General features: G+C 40.4%; 1 protein-coding gene across 4 annotated transcripts in view; it reads left to right on the forward strand.

Moving 5' to 3' along the window:
- nhsl3 (NHS like 3) overlaps positions 1-12,373 on the forward strand; it is a 284,193-nt gene extending 271,820 nt beyond the window's left edge. For all 4 annotated transcript variants that reach the window (XM_043719658.2, XM_043719659.2, XM_043719660.2 and 1 more), the window contains exon 7: positions 7,938-12,373. In XM_043719658.2, the coding sequence (XP_043575593.2) occupies positions 7,938-7,981 (44 nt within the window). In that variant the 3' untranslated portion in view covers positions 7,982-12,373. The remainder of the gene's footprint in view (positions 1-7,937) is intronic.
- The last annotated feature ends 6,835 nt before the right edge of the window (positions 12,374-19,208 follow it).

Here is a 19,208-nt window from a genome sequence, read left to right on the forward strand (position 1 = left end):
CCTTAGAAGAGTATAAAGAAAGTTGGAGTATACTTAAGAGGGAAATCAGGAGGGCAAAACGGGGACATGAGATAGCTTTGGCAAATAGAATTAAGGAGAATCCAAAGGGTTTTTACAAATATATTAAGGACAAAAGGGTAACTAGAGAGAGAATAGGGCCCCTCAAAGATCAGCTAGGCGGCCTTTGTGTGGAGCCACAGAGAATGGGAGAGATACTAAATGAATATTTTGCATCAGTATTTACTGTGGAAAAGGATATGGAAGATATAGACTGTAAGGAAATAGATGATGACATCTTGCAAAATGTCCAGATAACAGAGGAGGAAGTGCTGGGTGTCTTGAAGTGCACAAAGGTGAATAAATCCCCAGGACCTGATCAGGTGTACCCTTGAACACTGTGGGAAGCTGGAGAAGTGATTGCTGTGCCTCTTGCTGAGATATTTGTATCATCGATTGTCACAGGTGAGGTGCCGGAAGACTGGAGGTTGGCAAACGTGTTTAAAAAGGACGGTAAAGACAAGCCAGGGAACTATAGACCGTTGAGCCTGACCTCGGTGGTGGGCAAGTTGCTGCAGGGAATCCTGAGGGACAGGATGTACAAGTATTTGGAAAGGCAAGGATTGATTAGGGATAGTCAACATGGCTTTGTGCGTGGGAAATCATGTCTCACAAACTTGATTGAGTTTTTGAAGAGGTAACAAAGAAGATTGATGAGGGTAGAGCAGTAGATGTGATCTATATGGACTTCAGTGAGGCGTTCAACAAGGTTCCCCATGGGAGACTGATTAGCAAGGTGAGAGCTCATGGAATACAAGCCATTTGGATACAGAACTGGCTCAAAGGTAGAAGACAGAGGGTGGTGGTGGGGGGTTATTTTTCAGATTGGAGGCCTGTGACCAGTGGAGTGCCACAAGGATCAGTGCTGGGCCCTCTACTTTTTGCCATTTACATAAATAAGAGGTACATTTAGTAAGTTTGCAAATGACACCAGGTTCATAGCTCCTTGAAAGTGGAGTCGCAGGTAGATAGGATAGTGAAGACGGCGTTTGGTATGCTTTCCTTTATTGGTCAGAGTATTGAGTACAGGAGTTGGGAGGTCATGTTGCTGCTGTACAGAACTTTGGTTAGGCCACTGTTGGAATATTGCATGCAATTCTGGTCTCCTTCCTACCAGAAAGATGTTGAGAAACTTGAAAGGGTTCAGAAAAGATTTACAAGGATGTTGCCAGATTTGGAGGATCTGAGCTACAAGGAGAGGCTGAACAGGCTGGGGCTGCTTTCCCTGGAGCGTCGGAGGCTGAGGGTGACCTTATAGAGGTTTACAAAATTATGAGGGGCATGGATAGGATAAATAGGCAAAGTCTTTTCCCTGGGGTCGCGGAGTCCAGAACCAGAGGGCATAGGTTTAGGGTGAGAGGGGAAAGATATAAAAGAGACCTAAGGGGCAACTCTTTCACGCAGAGGGTAGTACATGTATGAAGTGAGCTGCCAGAAGATGTGGTGGAGGCTGGTACAATTGCAACATTTAAGAGGCATTTGGATGGGTATATGAATAGGAAGGGTTTGGAGGGATATGGGCCGGGTGCTGGCAGGTGGGACTAGATTGGGTTGGGATATCTGGTCGGCATGGACGGGTTGGACTGAAGGGTCTGTTTTCATGCTGTACATCTCTATGACTCTGTATGACTCTATCCCCTGCCCCTTACGCAAATCTCTCCTTCGGTTCAGTTTCTGGTCAATGGTAGCCCCCAGGATTCAATAGTGGGACATTCAGTGAAGGTAATGTCTTTGAATGTCAAGGGGCGATGGTCAGATTCACTCCATGAGACTGTTGTTTCACTCCTCCTTCAACATTTCTGTACTGTTTAAGTTCAGTTTTGAATATTAAACAGCTTATATTTTTGGCATTGAATTCTGAAACCAGCGTTGCATTAATGTGATTTTGAAGCTACATGTTTTGCAATGACTCAACATTTTGAATAAAGTTAAAAGATGTGATAATTTTGTCAATCACTCCTTCATCTCTTTCTTACTCCTCCCTGTCTGTTTACTTCCATTTTATAGAAGTTGTGATTTAGCACCAAACTGGCAACCCAACATGTTATTTTTGGGAAGTTTCTGGAATTGGCCATCGTGCACAAGGTCTTTGAAGTTTTAAAAACACTTTCCTAACCCCCATAATTTGTGTGATTTATTGTGTTAACATACCTTCTCATTTTTACTTGTTGGAATAAGAGCTGTAATTTGCTCAGGGGGCTTTGCAAGATGAGCAGCAATAATATATTATTCCAACAGTAACATACCTGTAATTTAGGAAAATTTTCCATGTTGCTTCACAATATTTACTGAGGCATAAACATTGCAGGATATTAGGTTGGGTAACCTGAAGCTTATCCAGGGTATGTTTGAAAGAAAATTTAAGGGAATAGACAGGGAATTTCTGAGCATTGGTACATTGACAGTAAAGATGCTGCAGCAGGGAGTGAAGGAAGATGTGGGACTGCACAGGTGGGCTGCAGTGGGACCAATGGACCTAGGAAAGAATTCACACTCAGCTTTGCCTGCTGGGTGTAGAGGTGAATGCTCTCTCTTTACAAGGCACAGCTTAATGCTGCAGGATTTCATCCAGTTATAACCAAAAGAGGAAAACCCACTAGCCCTCCCCTCAAACCTCATGCGCACATTTCCCTGCCCTGTTTATGCCACCTCCATGGTATCATATGCCAAGCAACCACCCATCCTCCTCTTGCACCCTCTATGTTAATTAATAAAGTTAATTCACACATCACACTCCTTATAGAAGCAATTAGTTCCATAGTAACAATGGAATAGATGCTTTTTAATTTTTTTTTAATGAAGCCATTCATTGATAACTTTAAGGATCTTGTCAATGTCAGAGGGAGTTTGGAATCGGGTCCTGATCATCATCATCATAATCATCATTTAGTTCCCTACTGTATGTAAATCCAAGCGATAACAGAATCTGATAACAATTAACAGCAGTTGCAAGGTCAGCCAGGTGTGTATCAGAGTAGTTAACTCTGAAGGTGAAAGCGATGGTTTCAAAAGAAGATTTTCAGATGTTAGAATAGTTTAAAACTGAGTTGTGATTTTTTCTGAATGTGTTTATGCAGCTATGTTCTTAGTGCAATTTTAGCTGTGTACGTTACTAGGTAACTACAAAGATAAAAACAATGACTGCAGATGCTGGAAACCAGATTCTGGATTAGTGGTACTGGAAGAGCACAGCAGTTCAGGCAGCATCCAAGAAGCAGTAAAATCGATGTTTTGGGCAAAAGCCCTTCATCAGAAATAAAGGCAGAGAGCCTGAAGGGTGGAGAGATAAGCTAGAGGAGGGTGGGGGTGGGGAGAAAGTAGCATAGAGTACAATAGGTGAGTGGGGGAGGGGATGAAAGTGATAGGTCAAGGAGGAGGGTGGAGTGGATAGGTGGAAAAGAAGATTGGCAGGTAGGACAAGTCATGGGGACAGTGCTTAGCTGGAAGTTTGGAACTAGGGTGAGGTGGTGGAAGGGGAAATGAGGAAACTGTTGAAGTCCACATTGATGCCCTGGGGTTGAAGTGTTCCGAGGCGGAAGATGAGGCGTTCTTCCTCCAGGCGTCTGGCGGTGAGGGAGCGGCGGTGAAGGAGGCCCAGGACCTCCATGTCCTCGGCAGAGTGGGAGGGGGAGTTGAAATGTTGGGCCACGGGGCGGTTTGGTTGATTGGTGCGGGTGTCCCGGAGATGTTCCCTAAAGCGCTGTGCTAGGAGGCGCCCAGTCTCCCCAATGTAGAGGAGACCGCATCGGGAGCAACAGATACAATAAATGATATTGGTGGATGTGCAGGTAAAACTTTGGATGTGGAAGGCTCCTTTAGGGTCTTGGATGGAGGTGAGGGAGGAGGTGTGGGCGCAGGTTTTGCAATTCCTGCGGTGGCAGGGGAAGGTGCCAGGATGGGAGGGTGGGTTGTAAGGGGGCGTGGACCCGACCAGGTAGTCACGGAGGGAACGGTCTTTGCGGAAGGCGGAAAGGGGGGGGGGGAGGAAAATATATCCCTGGTGGTGGGGTCTTTTTGGAGGTGGCGGAAAGGTTGGCAGATGATTTGGTTTATGCGAAGGTTGGTAGGGTGGAAGGTGAGCACCAGGGGCGTTTATGCGAAGGTTGGTCGGGTGGAAGGTGAGCACCAGGGGCGTTTATGCAAAGGTTGGTAGAGTGGAAGGTGAGCACCAGGTAACTACAAAGATGAGCAGGAAGACCAACTGGTACAAACCAGATCCTGGAATAAAGACAACCTTGCATTCACCTGACATGCACATCTTTGGACTGTGGGAAGAAACCAGAGCACCCAGAGGAAACCCACGCAGACACGGGGAGAATGTGCAAACTCCACACAGACAGTCGCCCGAGGCTGGAATCAAACCTGGGAACCTGGTGCTGAGAGGCAGCAGTGCTAACCACTGAGCTACCGTACCACCCTTTTGGAAAGAGACAGGGGAGTAAATCATCAGGGAAAATGCAAGGTTTTGAAAAATGCTGCTTTCAGTCTCTTTTTCTTCGAGTATTTGCAGGGATATGGGAAAAATGTCTTTCCCACACAACTTTCTTAAAAACTATAGAATGTAAAAATATATGAAATACGAGCAGGAGTAGGTAATTTGGCCCCTCAAACCTGCCCTGCAATTCTATAAGATTGTCTGATCTGCTTTAGTTTCAACTACTCAACCATATTTTTGCATTGGTCTTCAAGGTGGTAGACACAATTAACATTAAAAAGAAATCAGATAAACAAGGTGGCAAGGGGAGGGGTAAGGTCTTGTAACATGAGGACAAAGTATATGACAAATGAATGGGACTGACGGCAGATAATTTTCCAAATCCTGATGGCCCACCATTTTAAAAGGGAGAAAATTGATTTTGAAAGTAAACTGACAAAAAATATTAAATGAAACAGCAAATGGTCCTGCAGGTATGTAAAAGATGTGGATGGGATCCATGGAGGATGTGATTGGGGAATTAATAAAAAGGAAGAGGGAAATTAAAAGGTTTTAATTTTTAAAAGGAAGTAACTGCAGGGACATAGGAGGCATTAGCTGAAATGTTCCTGAAGTTGCTGGATTCTGAGAGGGTTCCAGGTTGGTTGCAAGGTTTAATAATGTACCTGCTCGAGAAATGAGGGAGACGAAGAGCAGCAAACTATAGACCAGTTGATCTAACATGTCATTGGAAAAATGCTACAGTCCATTATTAAGGAAGAAAAGCAGGTCATTAAGAAAAGCTTAATGCATTCAAACAGAATCAATATGATTTTGTTAAAGGGAAATAGTATTTCTTAAGTTTCTGGATTAGTGGTGCTGGAAAAGCACAGCTGTTCAGGCAGCATCCGAGAAGCAATAAAATCGACGTTTCGGGCAAAAGCCCTTCATCAGGAATACAGCTGTTCCTGATGAAGGGCTTTTGCCCGAAACGTCGATTTCCCTGCTCCTCGGATGCTGCCTGAACAGCTGTGCTTTTCCAGCACCACTAATCCAGAATCTGGTTTCCAGCATCTGCAGTCATTGTTTTTACCTATTTCTCAAGTTTGCCAGTCTTTAAAGTTCTAACAAGTGGAGTTAATCAAAAGGAAACCTGTAGATGTGGTATACTTGGACCTCCAGAAGAGGGATACCTACCAAAACTAGGAGACAGCAGAGACAAGAACAAGGGCAGAATCAGAAATAAGAAGTGATAGAGAATTCCAACGACATCGGGTCAGCACAGTGGCTCACAACGCCAGGGACTTAAGTTCATTTCAGCCTCAGGCGACTGTCATTGTAGTGTTTGCACATTCTCCCCAGGTCTGCATGGATTTCCTCCAGGTGCTGCGATTTCCTCCCACCATCCAAAGATGTGCAGATTGGGTGAATTGGTCATACTAAATTGCCAATCGTGTCCAGGGATGTGCAGCCTAGGTGGATTAGCCATGGGAAATGTGGTGTTACAGGATTGGGGGGTTGGTGTGGGTGGGGGTGGGGGGGAGGGAGGAAGGATCTGGGTGGAATGCACTTTGGAGGGTCAGTTTGGAATCAATGGGCTGAATTCTATGATTCTAATATTGTGAATAGGACTAAAAATGATAAGACTTAAAGTTGTGTATCTAAATGATATCTGTGGAATGTTTATGGTGTCTACCTGAACATAGTAGACATAAACATAGTAAGTCAGAGAGTGGTGGTAGATGGTAAATATTCAGCCTGGAGCCCAGTTCAAGTGGAGTTCCGCAGGGATCAGTTCTGGGTCCTCTGCTGTTTGTAATTTTTATTAATGACTTGGAAGAGGGAGTCGAAGGGTGGGTCAGTAAATTTGCAGACGATACGAAGATTGGTGGAATTGTGGATAGTAAGGAGGGCTGTTGTCAGCTGCAAAGGGACTTAGATATGATGCAGAGCTGGGCTGAGGAGTGACAGATGGAGTTCAACCCTGTCAAGTGTGAGGTTGTCCATTTTGGAAGGACAAATAAGAATGCGGAATACCGGGCTAACGGTAGGGTTCTTAGTAAGGTGGAGGAGCAGAGGGATAGAACATAGAACATAGAACAATACAGCACAGAACAGGCCCTTCGGCCCACAATGTTGTGCCGAACTTCTAACCTAGATTAAGTACCCATCCATGTACCTATCCAAATGCCGCTTAAAGGTCGCCAATGATTCCGACTCTACCACTCCCACGGGCAGCGCATTCCATGCCCCCACCACTCTCTGGGTAAAGAACCCACCCCTGACATCTCCCCTATACCTTCCACCCTTCACCTTAAATTTATGTCCCCTTGTAACACTCTGTTGTACCCGGGGAAAAAGTTTCTGACTGTCTACTCTATCTATTCCTCTGATCATCTTATAAACCTCTATCAAGTCACCCCTCATCCTTCGCCGTTCCAACGAGAAAAGGCCGAGAACTCTCAACCTATCCTCGTACGACTTCCTCTCCATTCCAGGCAACATCCTGGTAAATCTTCTCTGCACCCTCTCCAAAGCTTCCACATCTTTCCTAAAGTGAGGCGACCAGAACTGCACACAGTACTCCAACTGTGGCCTAACCAAAGTCCTGTACAGCTGCAACATCACTTCACGACTCTTGAATTCAATCCCTCTGCTAATGAACGATAATACTCCATAGGCCTTCTTACAAACTCTATCCACCTGAGTGGCAACCTTCAAAGATCTATGTACATAGACCCCAAGATCCCTCTGTTCCTCCACCTGACTAAGAACCCTACCATTAACTCTGTATTCCGCATTCTTATTTGTTCTTCCAAAATGGACAACCTCACACTTGGCAGGGTTGAACTCCATCTGCCACTCCTCAGCCCAGCTCTGCATCATATCTAAGTCCCTCTGCAGCCGACAACAACCCTCCTCACTGTCCACAACTCCACCTATCTTCGTATCATCTGCAAATTTACTGACCCACCCTTCGACTCCCTCAGCTAAGTCATTAATAAAAATTACAAACAGCAGAGGACCCAGAACTGATCCCTGCGGAACTCCACTTGTAACTGGGCTCCAGGCTGAATATTTACCATCTACCACCACTCTCTGCCTTTGACCGGTTAGCCAGTTTTCTATCTGCCACTGACCTTCCCCTTTGTCTATTACCCAGCCCTCTCTTGCATCATTCCTCTGTTCTAATGAACAGATTGTAATTTGGTCAGACAGTAAATGAAGGAAATCTGTTTGATCCTGACCTGTTCAGAGGCCTGTTTGAAAATTTTCATTAAAATGACTTTGTGCTGTAATAGGAAAGAGTTAAAAATTCAGCAATAAATTCCTCTAAACCTGGCTGATATAAAATTGTATCTCTAAATTGCAAATGATTTTGCATGAAGTGGAAGGTTATGTTTGAGAGATTTATCCACATCAGTTAAACATCTGAGAATTAAAACATTTTTCTTCCTAAATGTAGGGAAGCTGGAAGCTGGAAATGGACAGCTGGCCCTGCAAGAGTAACTGAAGAATTTGGGCGTCAAACCTCAGAGTTCACTGCGCTCAAAGTCAATCTCCATGCCTTGGAAGACAGAAATAATCCAAAATGAGCAATTCTTCAGAAAAGCTTTTCTGCTGAAACGTAATGGCCTTGTTTATGCAAAACTAAGAAAACATTTGCCTGGAGTGCTGCACCTTTTACTTTATACTGTAACTGAATTCCATGAAAGCAGAAGACAGAAAAGTGTCGCTGTGCTAATTACAGTCAGAGATCAGAGGTATCTCAGACGAGCGAGGATAATTTTTGTTAGTCATTCTGGATTGTGCAATTGCAACACCACCACCTGACTCAATGCTGTGGTTTCTATGGCAACAAGATGCATGTTAAAGGAGGTGGTTTAAGACTTTTAAAATTTGTCAATGAGGATATAATGTTTCCCTGTCTAAATAACTACATTTTAAAAAGAATCAGGAGGAAGCACACTTATCGTATAAAATGAGGGGATTTGGGGTTACTTTATCGGTGAATCAATACCAGCAATTACTTAGAAATTTATTCTCTTTTGTTAACTTATAAGGCAGAATGACTATTAATAACTTGAAGCCAAAAAAAGTCCTCTATCAAAAATCAGAGACTGTCTTTCCAGTGATCTCCCTAAAGAAGTCACTTGCTGTGGTTCAGCTTGTGGTTTTGAAATTGTAAATAAATTATAATACCACTATCCTGCTAATGACAGCAGCTACATACAGGCCATAATGTGGCTTTCACAAGTTGCCTATCTTTTGGTATTTTGTCCCCTCCCTCATTCTTTTGTTATTATGAAGGTGATGTTGGATTTCTAACCTGAGTCTCTTCAGTGTGCAAAGACAGGGGTTGATTTTGGGCACTGATTTCCTTTTATCTTAGAATGTGGCATTATCTGGAGCCAATGGCAGAAAGCTGCAACTTCCAGGTTTCAAAATGCCTCATTCTCCAGCTCCCAACCTAACCTGAGTTCAGTCTTATTGGAGCACTGCAATACAGTCAGTTCATTGGGTAATGATGCTATATTCTCTGAAGCCAACTGAGGTCTGGTTCAAGGACAGTCACTGAATTGAAGGTTCTTTGTAATTGTCACTGGATTATAACACCTCATGCGTTCTGTATTTGAGAAATGATAGAAAGGCTAAGATGAAGATTTGGACCCAAGGCTAGATTGCTGGTAGCTGAGAAAGGAGCTTTGATATATATTTATAAAGTGCAAGTTCTTTTTTTTTTAAAAAAAAGCCTTGAATTGTCTGATTTTTGATAATTAATTGGTAAATCCAAATCAATCAATATCAGGGGCTCTTAAATTCTTGAAATTGGTACACTTATCACAAGTAAATGAAAATGATGAATAAAAAAAGCTAATTTCTCCAGTCTCTAATGAAGAGACTGTCATTCCACTTTCACTGATTTTTTTTTTGTATGAATTCTATTTTCACTGGATGTAGGGTTTATTTAAGTTTTGTTGAAATAAATGTTGGCACTAATTTTATTTCTGTAGTCTTATGAGAGCACTGAATTACCTTCAATCTAGTCAAATACAAATGGACAATATGGTTTTTTTTCAGTCATTTCAAAGCTTTCTGTAAACTCTGCAGTTAATGTGTCTTCTGTGTAATCAAGTTTTTCTTAAATCTTGTTTTTAGCAAGTGAATACATAATGATACAATATCATCAACAATCGTCTTCCTGTAGAGTGAAATGTTTAATTCTGTTCACCTTCATTTAAGTGATGCAGCTAGTATTTGAGGACGCTCCTGTTATAACATCTGCACTGGCTTTGTGAGCTCTGTTTCAGTAAAGGAGGGTTCTTCCTCAGAGCCAAGGGGAGAAGGGAAAACATTCATCAAAGATGTTGCTTTACACTTCCCTGTTTTCCCTTTACAAACATGCATTGGCCAGCTTTGGAACAGAAGCTTTGTATTCAATCTTTAAATGAGCTGTCTGGAAACTTTGCACATTTCAAATATTGCACTCCTCTCTTGTTTGCAGTTTCCCTCCTCCACTTGTTTATTGGAGAAACCCACCTATATACCATTATCTACAAGTGTAAAACAGGCAACTAAGGACTTGGTCATGACTTGTCTTTCATGAATCTTTGAGTTTAATTTTGAGGATGGTCACTTGCTGGATTTTCATGATGACCATCCCCTCTAAAAGCAGAGGCTTGTGGTGCTGCCTGAGAGCTGCATAATTAAAATGATTTGTTTTCTAGATGTTGGTAGTTCTGTTGGTAAGTGAACAGCTTATATTATACACTGAAAAATTAGTAATAATAACTATTAATAATAATAAAAGATTAAACCAAAATTTCAGTGGGCATTTATAACAACTACCCTGTTGGATTTCAGAAAAATAAATTGCACCAGCCCTCCTTTAGCAATAATGGCACCATTCTGTTGATTGTCCCACATCCAAATCCTTTCAGTTGGCATTCCTATCCTTATCTTAGATTAATGTGCAGCTACTTTGCCACCCCAGTGGGACATATAACTGTGTGCTTTGCAGTTCCTATTGCAAACCAGAGAACTGTTTGGAAACAAAGTATTCATCATTATTTAAACATTAACACTCAATGGAACAGAATCCACTCACTGCCAAATTTCACCTGGAAATATAATTGTTTTTCTGTACAAGTTGTTAACAGTTGTCATATTCAACAATTGATTGATCATTTTAAATGGATATGGCCACAGGGAAAATTCTGAACTTGGCAGGTTTCAGTTCTATTAAATGATGGCTATGTCTGTGAAACTATTTGATCATTGAGGGTGATTGTTCTTGCAGAGAAATGCTAAGGGTATTTTAGAATTAGCCAAACTTTTTATCTTTTGAGCTACACATAATCAAAGAACCTGATTTTTATTATTGGCCCTTAAATAGGCCCCTCACTTGCTGGAAGCATCAGTTATTTGAAAATAAATCTTTAAAAAGCACACTTGGAAACAAGTATATTCTAAAGAGACAATATTTGGCTTGCACAAATTAATTTAAAATTGTGATCATGTTCTTCAGTATAAATGTACATTTTATAAAGCAGATGGAGTGGGGTCAAATAGCTGAAGCCAAATTATTTGTGTGTTTATTCCCAAGCTGTTTACAGGCCAAATGGTCATTTGAAGTTCTGGGGTACAGAGGATGGGGGTGGCAATGACAACATCTATTTTTTGTCCATATTACTATGCTCTCTATTTGATGTTTAATTCCACAATTTCTCAGGGTGCACTTAGATGTTCAAACTCACTTCCACAATCCTAAATCTATGCAGCATTAAATCTCTTCAAAGATATTGTATCGCTTTCCAGAATTGTTAATTCATTGTGAACCATTTGTTTCCTGCACAAGAATCCAATCCCTTTTCACTGGATATCTTCCTAGGACCTTACCACATGCTTCATATGATACAGGACGCACTGTGGCTGTGGAAGTTCTACTGAGTTCTGAAAAATTCCCAAGTTCCCAGCACCCTAAGTGCCAGTAAATGATGAGACTGCTTCACAATGAACAAACAGTCAGTATTCATCAGGTTTCTAAAATTTGAATCTTTGTACTAGTGGGGCTTCCCAATTTTCTGCTGTAACCGGGCACATAGGAAGGGTTCCATGGGTGTATATAACAATGTAAATGTTAAAAGTTGTTTGTTCTTTGTTTTACTTTCTGCACTGGCCAGGAATTGCAATTGTAGTTTTAATCTTGAATTCAATTTCTCAGAAAAAAAAGGGATGAGTGAGCTGATAGATGAATTAAAAACCAAATTGTAAACTCAAGTGACAACCCTCATAGGTGGCTTTAAGCAACAGGGTGAGCTGTATCCCACCAGCCAAAGGCCCAGTAAAGGAAACCCTGAGGTTGTGACATTCATGAAGCCAAACCAAAGGAATTGTATCTTTTAAACAGGAGGTTATCGTGAATGCCATAATTGGAATGTTCAGGACCCTTTGAACTGTAAGTCACAAGCTCCTATTGATTGGACCACTTCAAAGTATCTTGATTATTTGTTGCATTAATGATCAGGAATAAGCTGAATGTTTGTTCTCTTTGTAGATAACCATGTTATCATAATGATTTAATTCAAATAGAGACCCTGTGGCCCAGCTCCTTCATTCCTTCTTCTGACATGTGTATCTGTACTGCCAATTTTCTGAATCCTCACTGCAGTGTGAATGCAAAGGAATGAGAATTTACTGCACAATGTATGTTTGACATTACATTTATATTGCAGCATAGTTGGTCATTAACATGGGCTATGGCCTTAATTAATATGAATTTAATCACTTAAGGGTATAAACTATGATTTTCAAAGTTTTTAGGAAAATATTACTAGTGCAATGATATATATATATATATATATTTCTTTACTGTTAATAAATTAGCAAATGAATTTTCAACTTGTCTCACTTTTGTGTTTCTATTTGGAGTAATTTTAAGATGAAAAATGGGACTGTTTGTCCTGACCATGTACAGGAATAGAACTGAGTAAAATCTCTTTAGTTAAATGCCATGCCATCCTGAACTGTTTCATGACCTCGTCAGCTCATCTTTTGAATTAAGTAGAAGAAATTGTCACTTGATTCAAAAAATAAATTTTTTTCTACATAGATGCATACACAACCAAAGAAACTCTGAAAATGTATTTGAAAATTACATTTATTGTCTCATTTGGGTGTTTTGTAAATGAATGAAGAAAATCTCCTGCTAAATATTGGCTAGTCTCAGGAAAAGAAACCTTTTTGATCCCAGTGAGGCCCTGCAAGCCAAAGTGACTAAATTTATTAAATGATTTGCCCAATAAAGAAATAGCATATGAGATTCCAATTTTTGTAGCTTTTATTTTAACACAAATAAGAACAAATAGAAATTATCTGAGCTTTAAAAGACAAATGCAAGTTTAAATTCAAATGGAACTTTCACATTAAATACTCTGCACAGCAACAATAGTCTTAGACAATCGCAAACACCTGTTACGCATCACTCGTGCAATGTGTAACTGTACAGTATCATAATGCATTTCCCTTTATTCCCACTGGACAGATGATAAGTTCTAGGGTATGATTGTCATCATCATCAATGAACCCTTCCTCCCTGAGGTCATAACAGTTCTGCTAATCTAGTTTTCCAACATTGTTTTTCCACCAACCAACAAATAATGCCCAGTTTCACCATTTGACCACTTCTGGGAAAATGTCCATCTTTTACATCTCTGCTATTCTTGTAACTTTTTAGCTAGTTCACACATTACCCCAACAACTCCTGTCTTTTCTGTGAAACAGAAAACAATTCCATACCAAAGCTTCTGCTTCTAGCTCTCATTGTTTTGAGTCACATTGCTTCTTTCCTGTTGGTACTGTGTCCAGGTCAAGGGTTACATGGTGACATAGACAAGAATGTCTTATTATTCAAGAAAATCACAATTAGGCCTTCATAATTGATGAAAACCTTAAAAGAATTACAGATTGTACATACCTTTTATGTACAATCGGTTCTCCGTTCCAAAATGAACAACTTCACATTTTCCCACATTGTACTCCGTTTGCCAAAGTTTTGCCACTTACGTAACATATCAATGTCTCTCTGCATCCCTCATGCAACTTGCCTTTTCACCTATTTTGGTGTCATCTGTAAATCTGGATATAGTACGTAATTTCCTTCCTCCAAGTCATTAATATATATTGTAAACAATTACAGTCCCAGCACTGATTCTTGTGGAATCCCAGTGGTAACCTGAAATATATAACCCCTTATCCCCAGTTCTGAAGAATGATCATTGTACGCGAAACATTAACTCTATTTCTCTCTCCACGTGCTGCCAGGCCTGCTGAGTTTCTCCAATTTATGGTTTTGTTTCTGATTTCCAGCATCTGCAGTTATTTTGATTCTTTCCCATCCTCCAACCCCAATTGCTGTTTCCTGTCTATGAGCCAATTCTTCATCTATCTTCAATATACTACCTCCAACATTGTTGGCTCTAATGACTTAGCCTTTTGTGCGATACATGTCAAATGTCTTCTGGAAGTCCAAATTAAACACATTTATTGGTTTCCCTCTATCCATTCCAGTTGAGACCTCCTCAAAAAGCTTAAATTAGTCAGGCACAGTTTCCCTTTCATTAAGTCATGCTGACTCTGCTTGATAAAACAAAGAATTTCCAAATGTTTTGCTATTACTTCCTTAATATTTGATTCCAAAACTTTTCCAACATTAGATGTCAGGCGAATAGGCTTATAGTTACCTGTTTTTCTCCACCCATTCTTTTTTGAATAGGGATGTCACAATCCTCTGATACTTCTCCAGAATCCACGAATGTTTGCTAAATTACAACCAATTCTTCCACTATCTCTACAGCCACCTCTTTTAGGATCCTAGGATACAAGCCATAAGGGCCCAGGGGACTTATCTGCCTTTAGCCCCATTATTTTGTCTAATATTGTTTCTCTAGTGATGGAGATGGTATTTAATTTCTCCCCCTGTATTCTTTAGTATAAATGGGATGTTGGAAGTATCTTGCACTTAAAGACTAATCGAAAATATCTGTTAAACTCTTCCACTATCTCCCCAGATTTGATTTCTAAATGTCCGTGCTCACTTTGAGTTCTCGCTTTCTTTAAAGAAGCTCTTATTGTCAGTTTTTAAGTTTCTTCCTGGTTTGCCACCATAGTTTATTTTCTCTGTCCTTATTATCTTTTTAGTTGTCCTTTGCTGGATTCTGAGTTAATCCCAGACTTTGCAGCTATCACTGACCTTTGCCTCCTTTTATGCTTTTTCTTTCAACTTTATACTCTCCTTAACCTCTTTGGTTGATTTATCCCTCTCTTAGAATCTTCCCTCCTTACTGGGATATATTTTGCTGACAGTCATGAATTTCCTTCTTAATTATCTGCTGTTGCTTGCTTACTATTATTCTTGCTAATCTGTATCTGGTGATTATTACCTTTTTTGGTTCTGCTTTTTAATTTAGCCCTTTAGCTGCTCATATGCCCTCAGCAGAATCTCTTTCAACCAGGTCTCTTGTCTGTACATACCATCAACTTCACTACAACAGGAGCTGAGATTATAGTGGTCAAATTACATTCATTACACAACTGATGAATCTTTAATGAATTGTCTATTAGTTCCAAGGATGGACAAGGCACATCTATGACACAATTGTGATTGCTTCCTGACAAACTTTCTCAGACCAGACAGTAAGGCCTTATTTTGGGCACAAAATAATGACTTGAGGTTGAGTTATTGAGGAGGTCACTCTTAAGGCTGGTAATATAATTTTTTTTTGATGAACTTGTTTGAAATGCACTGTCAATTATTAGCAACAATTATAGAGGAAATTGGTTTGGGAGCAGGAGGCAGAAAGCAAGGATGAAGTGCTACTTACCACAATCTGATTGACAGGTTGTGATAAGTAGCGCTTCCCAGAGATCAGTCCTGGGATCTCATTTTTCACAAAATCATACTCATGTCTGGAACAGAGAACTGAGTATCTAGATTTGAAGATAATACTCACTTAGAAGGAATCTTAAGTAGATCAGAACCAGAATTTGTAAAGTGTTTTGGATGTAAAAGGTCAGTCAGCAATGTTGTAAATAAAATTTACAATGTGAGCACCTCCACCCCCCAACTTCAGACCCAACAATCAGTTGAAAAGTTTTAATACAATCAAAAACTTTCCCATCTGATTCTAATGCTGGCCCACAATTTATAAATTCAGTAGAATTCAATTTCACAGCCTGTTTTAGGGTTTGAGCTCCTGAATTCTGACTTGCTAATCTAGCATTTGAGCTTTTAACGTGCTGGTTGCAAGATGCATCAAGAAAAATCAAAAATAGTTTCATGATTTGTTGCTGGGAAAAGGGAATGGAAAGCTGGTCACAGCTATGATTTCTATTTCAGCAATAGTCATTGTCATGGAGGTCTGCATCACTGAAAAAGGCCCTTTGACCCATTGAGTCTGTGCCGATTTAAAAACAGCCTCCTAACTATTTCTAATCCCATTTTCCAGGACTTGGCCCATAATCTTGTGTACCTTGGCATTGCAAGTGCACATTCTTCAATATTCTGAGGGTTTCTGTGTCTACCACCCTGACAGTCAATGAATTCCTGATTCCCACCACCCTCTGGGTGAAAAAGCTTCCCTCCGCTCTAAACTTCCTACTCCTTCCCTTAAATCCATGCCCCGATCGTGATCCCTACATCAAGGGAAAAAGTTTCTTCCTGTCTACACTCCACATAATTTTTTAAACATCTCAGTCATATCTGCCCTCATCTGTTCTGTTCCAAGGAAAACAATCCCAGTGTGTCCAACCTCTCTTCATAACTGAAACGCTGAGGCCCAGGCAAATAAGAGCCCTCGGTTTGATTTTTCCATTGAGATCATTCCTCAACAAATTATATATTTTTAAAATGAAACCTCATTATAATGGACCAAGCTTTCAGGGCAAAATTACAAAAAATGTTTTGAAACAGTAAATGGGGAGATGGACTAAAGCACATTGAGTATTGACTTTCTCAGAATGACTGACCTGACCCAATGATATAGACAGGACTGCATCATTCATATATAAAGAGCATTCCACACGATTTAAATTGTGAACGAACATTTACTCATTGATCTACTTGGAAAGCAAAGGGCTCACTGGTAACCTGATGGAGATTATGTGAGGTTGTAATAGGATACTCGCAAAGATGCCGTTTCAACTTGTGGAGATATTATAAACTAAAGACCAAGATGCAATCATTAATGAGTCACTAATAAATCAGCAGTAATCTTTTTACCCAGAAATTGATGAGAATGTGGAACCTGTGGTCACAAGGTGTAGTTTAAAGAGAAGTTAAGAAAAACTGCATGCAAGAGAAAGGATGTGGGTAAGGAAGGGGCTCATGCAGAGCCTCATCACCAGTATCGACCAGTGGGACTGAATGGCCTTGCTTGCATGATGTCCATTCGAACTCAGACTTGCTGAGAAAAAAAATTAACATCAACTGAGTTGAGAGGAGTTATTTCATTTTATTATAAGAGACGTTGTCATTGCTTGCTTTCAAATTGCTGGGTAACTGGTTTTATGCTCCATTTCAATTTCTTGATACTTTGTGTCCCAGAAATGGCAAATATATCATTTCAACCTATTTGGATAAATTAAGGTAGGCTTTCAAATGGCGAATGAATGAGATTAATGTGTATATTTTTCATATTCACCAAAACACATTTTTTATGTGCTTGTAAATCGAGATGGGTGGATCACTTCGAAATCAACATAGGAACAGGAGTAGGCCATTCATCCCATCAGGTCTGCTTCACCATTATTGATTTTCTAACTCAATGCCATTTCCCCACATTATCTCCATATATCTTGTTGTTAGTTTCTAGAAACTATCAATTTCTGTCTTGAACCTGCTGAATCATTGAGCTTCCACCACACTCTGGGGTGGAGACTTTCAAATATTCACCACCTCTGAGTAAGGAAATTGCCCCTCTTCACAGTCCTAAATGACCTGGAGTTACAAGCCTGGGGAAACATCCTGTCACACCCTGGAAGAATTGTATATGCTTCAATGAGATCACTTCTCATTCTTCAAAACTCTCGAGAATGCAGGCCCAGTCCTAATCCATCCTCATAGGATAATCCTGCCTTCAGGGATTAATCTGGTCAGCATCCATAGTAAGTACATTTCTCCATAAGTAAAAGACTAAAACTGTACATAAAAGTCTGTGCGAGGTCTCACCAAAGCTCCATACAATTGCAGCAAGACATCTTGACTCCTGTATTCAAATCCTCTTGTGATGAAGGCCAATATACCATTAGCCTTTCTAATTCACAGATACACCTGCATACTAAGTTCAAGTGATTAATTAACAGGGACAAGATTCCTTTTGACATGGACACCTCCCAAACTCTCTCGATTTGAGCTTTCTGTTGCTTTTCTATTAAACTAAATAACTTCATATTACACTTTGTCAAGCCCATTCCAGCACAGTTTGGTGTCATCAGCAAATTTGGCAATATGGCAATTGGTTCTCACATCTAAATCATTTGTACAGATTATAAGCCGTTGTAGACCCAGTAATAAAATTTGTGGTACCTCACTAATAACATGTTGCCATCTGAGAATGATACGTTTATCTCTATACTCTGTTTTTTGTCTATTAACCAAATCTCAATCCATGCCAGTATGTCCCCTAGTCCCATGCCCTGTAATCTCCAGTGTGGAACATCATCAAATTCTGTTCTTAATGTTCTTATGAAAAGGATAAGTTCTAATTCATGTCATTTCCTCAAGGGGGCAATGTTGCTAATGTTACAAACGAACCTCTAAATGGCAAAGTCGGAGCCATGAGGTTAACCTGACAAAGAGAATTAATTTGAATGCCATCAATTAAAGGTTAGTAATAATACTATAAATATACAAACTGAGAGCAGGAGTAGGCCGTGCCCCACATGACTTCTCTGCCATGAAATAAGGTCATGGCTGATTCAATTGCTCCACATTTCCATCTGGCTCATACCTTTTGACTGTCCCTGTTAGTTAATTACCCCATGTCCACCGCTTTCTGTGGAAGAGAGAGCTAAAGACTTAACAATTCTCTGAGTGAACAAGTTCTTTTTATCTAAATTTTAAATTGAAGATCCCTTATTTTTAACCTGTGACCTTAGTTTAAGTCTCTCCTACAGGGGAAACATCCCTCCAGCATTCGTCCTGTCAAAACTCCTCAGGAGGAGGAGTCAGTATGTGTTTCAATAAAATCATTCCTTATTCTTTTAAACCCTTATTGATAGAGGGCAAACCTGTGTAACCATTGCTCGTAAGAAGCCTGCCCATCCCAGGAATGAGTCAAGTAAATGTCAGAATGCTTCTAACGCATTAAAGTCCTTCTTAAATGAGGAGACCAAAAAGCACACAGTATTCAGGTCAGAAGTAAGGATGTTCGCCAATGATTGCACAATGTTCAGCAACATTCGCAACTCCTCAGGTACTGAAGTAGTCCATGTTCAAATGCAGCAAGATTTGGACAATATCTAGGCTTGGGCTGACAAGTGATATTCACACCACGCAAAGGCTAGGCAATGACCATCTCCAACAGGAGAGAATCTAACCATCACCCCTTGATATTTATCACTGAATCCCCCACTATCTCCATCCTGGAGGTAATGTTCTCTCTCTGCCATAAGGGCAGCTGCTCTGATCATCTACCTGTGTATCTCCATCTTGACTGGCAGCATCAGGAGACAAGCC

This window comes from Chiloscyllium plagiosum, unplaced genomic scaffold (assembly GCF_037043375.1).
Source record: "Chiloscyllium plagiosum isolate Xiang-an unplaced genomic scaffold, Cpla_swu_hap1 HiC_scaffold_30, whole genome shotgun sequence".
Classification (NCBI taxonomy): domain Eukaryota; kingdom Metazoa; phylum Chordata; class Chondrichthyes; order Orectolobiformes; family Hemiscylliidae; genus Chiloscyllium; species Chiloscyllium plagiosum.